At 35.6% G+C, this 6,598-nt stretch overlaps 1 protein-coding gene across 1 annotated transcript; it reads right to left on the bottom strand.

The window, feature by feature from the left end:
- Positions 1 to 964: 964 nt before the first annotated feature.
- On the bottom strand, positions 965 to 3,148 carry LOC122291156 (protein FAR-RED IMPAIRED RESPONSE 1-like). The gene is made up of 6 exons (XM_043098799.1): positions 2,921 to 3,148; positions 1,941 to 2,843; positions 1,470 to 1,772; positions 1,290 to 1,364; positions 1,096 to 1,170; positions 965 to 1,009 (listed from the first exon to the last, which is right to left on the bottom strand). The coding sequence occupies exons 1-6, from the start codon at positions 3,146 to 3,148 to the stop codon at positions 965 to 967; spliced, it is 1,629 nt and encodes a 542-aa protein (XP_042954733.1).
- Between the last annotated feature and the right edge of the window lie 3,450 nt (positions 3,149 to 6,598).

Here is a 6,598-nt window from a genome sequence, read left to right as displayed (position 1 = left end):
TTGTATATGGTAATGATTCATGGGATGGAAAAGATAGAATCCTTGGGTGTTTTAGTGATGTAAATGTTGAAGTTAATTTGTATTGGGAAATGATTCATCTCATCAATGGGAATTTAATATCTGGTTACATGCAATATTTTGTGTCCACTAATCTAATTTATATAGAAACATGTAATATTTAGAACCCGAAAATGCATCCTGGAAAGAATTTAATATCTAGGCTGGAAATATTGGTGCAACAATAATCTTCTCCCATATTTAAAGTCATTCTAACATTTAATATTGCCGTATCCTTCTAATAGACCTTTTACCACTACAACCTTTTAGACAAAAAAGCTTTTCCAAAAACATTTCTCACAAGCAACAATAATAACGAATTTCTTCATTCATTAACTTAGTGAATGCTGGCCGTGGGAATTTGTGTGGGATGAGCATGCTGTATACTGCTGGCCGTGGTGGGGTCATGAATCAGTACCTGCACAACACAATCCAAATTACAACTTAGAAAAATTACACATCCAAATTGTCTTGCCTTTAATAAATACTATAATGGCTCCCAAGCACGAAAAATCTATTATGAAATTTGCTATTCTCCAACCATTACTAATGCTAACGCCTTGTATATGTAAATGGACGTAAATTAATTTTTTAATAACCACAACAGGAAACACAATCCCATACAACTACCCCTTTCTCTTCCACTAAAACTATCTACACTTTAACAACATGAACTTCTCCTTTCCTGGAGCAACTGCTTGGATTATCATGTAATATTCTAGAGAACATGCATGGGTCCAACAATCTGGTCATGATATTGCATGAATAAATATTATTACTAGAAAGATGCTTCATTTCATATCTCAATTTCCCAAGTACATGTATATTAAACCTATTCAAACTCTTTCAAGTGGTTAGAAGCATGCTAAGTACCAACTAATTGTGTTACCAATAATATCATTAAAAATCACCCACCATCCACCGGTTGTGATCCATCCAACCCAAAGAACATCTGCAATGAGTAATATGTGTTGCCTTATCTTAAGTAACCATATTACATCAATATTACTACTTCTTAAATAAATGTAGAATTTTTACCATTTCTTGACTCCCGATCATTGATTCTTGGCGCTGAGTTCGACATTTTTCAAGAATTGAGCTGTCTTCAACAAGCTGGTCATCATAGCATAACAAACTTTTAAAAATTGTTCAAAAAGTAGATTTTTCTCAAATAACCTAGCACATTAAACGGTAGGTTGATCTACAAGCTCATATACCTATGACAATCCAACATCACAAATATCTTTATCTGACGGGCCAAATAAATTGCTGCAAGTGTCCGGCAATGGTGTATCTCCTCCATCTCTCTAAAATAAAACAAGTAACATAACACATGTAGAAACAATGCATTAATAATTTATAAAACCAAATAAAGAAGTATATTTATTTGTAAGTAACCATAGTGAAGTTACCTGTTTACGTTTTCCCTTGACTGTTGCATTCTTGGCCTTCGCCTTAATTTTCCTTATCTCTTTTTCCATGGTCGATGCTCTCCTCAGAGATGGTGGTCTACCTTTCCCTCTTACTACTAGCGGACTGAGTACTTTATCTGAACCCGCACATGTAGAAACATCCGGTATCGAAGGAACAAGATTGGAACCCGTGCATGTTCTTGATGGAGGTTCTTGGTTGTCACTATATAACTCAATCATTGAATACAACTTCTGTGTTGCATCCTCAGTATGTTTTTTTGAACCCGCAGCGTGAGTAATCATCTTATAACATATATTCAACAAAGTAGAATATCTGTTAGCATCTGCTCGCTGAGCCCCTTGGTCATAGCTACTGTCGATTAACGTGTACCTCCTCTTAATGTCATTCCTTCATCTGTCTAAAATATACTGATTTGGCAAAACTTTTATACCATTATATTTAAATACAACCAAAATATGCCTGCACAGTATACCCCTCATCTGAAATAACCCACACGAACAGTTTGCAGCTGTATCCACATCACTAAAGTCCACTGAATATGTAACTAGCTTAGTGAAGTCTTCCACATGAACTTCATCCTCAACAAGATACGTCTTGACACCACCATCTCTCTTAAGTAATTCTGGAGCCAAATCTATTAAACATTGCAATTCTCGTTGGACTTTCTTGAATTTTGCATTCGTGTATAATTCTTGAAACTTCTTTTCGATCGGAGATCTAGATATGCAGGGAATGGTCACGCTAAATGAGTGAAAGTCAGCGTTATTTTCATTCTCAATTTTCTTCTTCAATGCGTTGTCAAACTGGTCGGCAAACTCTTTCAAGTTTTTCTTCGCGTGAACATAACCATAAAAAAAAGCATTCATGCTCTCGCTCCGCTGCGTTGTACTCATCCCCACCCAAAAAGTATCTTTCAAGAATGCCGGTACCCAATGCTCATGCTCAGTGTATAAACTTTTCAGCCAAGCATTCTCCTTCAACTTGTAAGTGCTGATTAGTTGCTCCCAATAGCTTTCAAACTCTGCAACATTTTGGGTGTCATACACGCATTTCATCAAAGCATTTTTCATCTCACTTTTGTAGGCAGAATAGGAGGAAAGCTTTTCAGAGACTTTTTTCAGTATATGCCACAAAGAAAATCGATGTCGACTCTGTGGAAAGACAATAGCAATAGCATTTTTCATTACTCTGTCCTGATCTGTGATAATAGCTCTAGGAGCTATACCATCCATACACTGTAACCAGGTCTTGAATAACCACACAAATGTTGCCGTATCCTCACAGGATATCAATCCTGCTCCCAGAAGAATTGACTGGCTGTGGTGGTTAATGGTGCGAATGGCATCCCATATCTATTCATCAGATATGTGGTGTCGAATGTAACCACATCACCGAAAGATTCATAGGCTACCCTACTACGGGGGTCTACCCAGAAGACATTCTTTAACCTTCCATCGTCATCTAAATCCATCGACGCAAAGAACCCAGGATTCTTGTATTGCATCCGTAAAAAATATTCCCGAAGCGCACCAGCACCACCAACGCCAAGTCGTAAATTTCTTGCCTTATCGATGTAATTCCGACAATCATTTTCCAAAAACGGTAGGTTTTTGAAATCTCCCACGCCAACGACAAGAGATCCAAAACTCTTACTCATTCAGATTCCGGCCAGATCATTTGTATCTAAGACTCTTTTTACAAAGTCACTAACTTCTCTGTTACATCGAAAGAAACGGGATTTTTTTGGACTGAGGCCGTGGTTATGAATGTTATTAACTGTTGTCAACTAATACTTTCCATCTACCTTTAAGACATTAATCTTCGACTTACACTCCGTTTTGCCTGTCGGCCGTGGCCTGGCAACATTCAATGTTCTATTACGGGCTTTCCCACCACGGGCACAGCCGAGGGTGGCATATCTGACAGTCGTATCATCTCCCTTCTCAGTCATTCTTGTCATCACCCCAAACCCAATATTCTTAGCATACTGCTTGTAATAAGTCATTACTTCTTCAAAAGAATTAAACTCCATCTTCGACTTGGGCTCCTAAATCGTGTCACCACCAACTTCATCATCTAACTGACCTGTCTCGTTTATTCCATCCTCAATTTCAATCGAATCCTTGGGTATATATTTGTTGCTTTCTTCAACTCTAGCGGAGGTAGATGGACAATCAGTTTCAGCCCAATTGGGAGACAAGTCTTCTATATCACCTCTTTCGCTTGCGGTGGATGCAGTAGTCATAACAGGAATTGGGTAACCATCATTGGGCTAAAAAGAAGAAGTTAAATATTTAAAAAAGTACATGACATTAATCTTAAAAATAAAACATAAAATTTATAAAAATTCAACAATACAATTGTATCACCTCTTGAATATTGCATGGATATTGGTAGCCATCTGGCTGTTACATTAGAGGTGACCACGTCGGAAGTTCCCCATAGTAACCGTGCATGTGCATGTAATTTCTGAAGCTTACAGAAGTTGACAGTATGCCCTAACATGTTATTACACAAGTTATTCATGTACTGTAATGCATAGATATCAACCCAATGTTGTCGTACAAATTTTAAAAAAATATAACACACCGTGGTTGGGAGATTTGAGCTAGATGGTGATAGCGGAGATGAGTGTTCTTCCCCTTTTTCCATGATTCTCGAGTCTGCAATAAATCAAGTATAGCCATTTTATCCATGTCCATGCCAAAAACACGACCTTCATTCACTACAGAAGTTGAGGTCAATACTGTCCCTCTTATTTCATCACACTACAAAAAATGCTTTATAAATTATAAGTTTCTTTCGATCGGTTTTATAAAACAGAAGAATAAAATAAAAAGAAAAAGAAAGAACACACTTCCCGAACTTCCTCTCCTAGGTGTAATCATTTTTTAAAGCAAAAGTAACTCCAGTTGTGGGTCTATTATGGTAATTGTTCAATGACAAATCTTTATATTCTCGACCTTGAATTTTTTTGATAAGTTATATTCTCAACCAAAATGTTGATATAACTTATATGATATGTATTACAATTACAAGATGGACGACAAAGATCACTTCACTTTTCTTGTTTGCATTATTGCCGAGCTAGTTCCCATAGCATCTCCAACAAATTTTTGAAGCAATTTAATCATTAGGAGGAGGGTTTTCAAAGTTCTAATGATTCTAAAATCAGATTCTAAAATGAGATTCTAAATGATTCAAGACCGAGAATATCTTATTAGAGGGCAAACTAATAAAGTTTAACAGAAATCGGACTTACTAAAGCCAATAGTCTGTCTTTTCACCCTCAGACTTCACTTCATTAGTTTGCTTGCTTATCTTCAAATTATCAACAGACTCAATGCTCTTGTGTCCAAATACAGAGCACCAACAGAGTTACTTACATATTTCACCATCACTTTAGGCAAGGGTTCCTTATAATTTAGTAACAAAAACCACATGAAAACGCACCACACATGCACCACACATTCACTGATCCCAGACAACACCCCCGCTGTAAGTGCCTGATTTAATAACATGTTACAACGCAGTGAATAATCAGAGACATGGATGCACGTTGCATAAATTGATGAAATGCGTGTTACAGACCCCAGCAACATATATTTCCTGCATGGGGTCTAAATTGAAAAGATTTTCATTTTTCCATTCCTACATTGTTCTTCCAAACAAAGAAACTTACAATAGACCCACTACATTGTTCTTGCCCACACGAAAATCCTTTTCCTAAACTTTACTTAAAGATTTTCAAAACTGCAACAGACCCACACACATTGTTCTTGCCCACACGAACAGCACCCCCAGCACTATATAGTTAACGATTTCCAGAAGTTATGCAAAAAAATAGTTAAAAACAGAATATCAGAATACCTGAAAAAACTATATAGTTAATGATTTCCGGAAGCTTGCAAGAGGAAGATTAAACTAAAAACAGAATACCTAAAAAATCTAGTGCCTTTCCGGAATCAACGGCGACGGCGACGTTAGTGTGGTCTCAAAATGGGTTTCGACGCTCGTGGAGTATATCTCCGCTTTTGGGTTTCTGAAAATAGAATGGGTTTCAAATCTTCCTAAAACGAAAACGATTTCCGCTTTTTTGTTTTTTTAATATGTAGGCTGAGTGGCATGATGCCACGTCAGCCAATTCTGCAACGGGTACGCATCGCCGTGTACCTGTAGCAGTATTGTTTTAGAGCATAAAAGTCTACATTTGATCATCGAAAACCATTAATTTGAATGGAAATTAGCTCTATGTGTCTGCCTAACATTTTTCCAATGCTCTTAAATATGCAGGCATTTCATTTATTTATAATGGTGGCGCCCCATGAAAGTCGATCGTAGCTACTAACACATCTTTCAACCATGCGTTAGTAGCTAATATATAGCATTATTATTTTTTCTCTCAATAGATGTGTGTGGTGTAAAACTGCTAAATAGAAGTTTTCATTATATATATATATATATATATATATATATATATATATATTTAAAATAATATTTACAGTTTTTGAGTAGGCAAGCTCCTTGCATTCCATTTGAAAATGATGAGAAAATTTAAAATTCCCATAAAAATTTAATTTTTTAATAATAAACCCACTTTGTTTTCAATATGAGTATGCAATACTTGTACATCTTATAAAAACTGCATCCAACATTTGACTCATTATATATTAGCTAATTTCTCATCCACACATCGAGATATTTTTATTATTTAAAGAAATAATTATATATTCTTCTTCACCTTTATAAAAATGAATAAATAACTCTGTCAAATGGTTTCATTTTATGGAATGCTTTTATAAAATGAATAATATCTACAACATTATTTTCATTTTGAAAGCTAGGCATGAAAAATGGAAATTGGCAAATTGCAATAGAAATGATCACTTGTGCTAAGGAAAGGAAATAGATGTGTCCGGAAAGGAGGAATTAAGAGCTAAAGAAAGAATAAACATTTTATTTGATAGAATTTTTTTTTTTTTTTTTTTTAAGTTTAAAGGATTGCTAAAGAAAGAATAAACATTTTAACGATTTTATGGAATGCTCCTTTTCTTAATTCCTAGACTCTCCTTATTATACTCATTCTTTGAGATTTTGCTTTATTAAT

Source organism: Carya illinoinensis, chromosome 13, assembly GCF_018687715.1.
Source record: "Carya illinoinensis cultivar Pawnee chromosome 13, C.illinoinensisPawnee_v1, whole genome shotgun sequence".
NCBI lineage: Eukaryota > Viridiplantae > Streptophyta > Magnoliopsida > Fagales > Juglandaceae > Carya > Carya illinoinensis.
The sequence above is the reverse complement of the archived record's forward strand: the minus strand, read 5'-3'. Positions and strand labels throughout refer to the sequence as shown.

Bases quoted from the DNA above. Each gene is read 5' to 3' on its own strand.
- LOC122291156 (XM_043098799.1), bottom strand. From the start codon at position 3,148: ATGAGTAAGAGTTTTGGATCTCTTGTCGTTGGCGTGGGAGATTTCAAA. The intron at 2,844-2,920 runs GTAGACCCCCGT...TCTGATGAATAG, and splicing joins GGTTAAAGAATGTCTTCTGG to ATATGGGATGCCATTCGCAC. The intron at 1,010-1,095 runs GTAAAAATTCTA...TACTCATTGCAG, and splicing joins TGATCGGGAGTCAAGAAATG to ATGTTCTTTGGGTTGGATGG.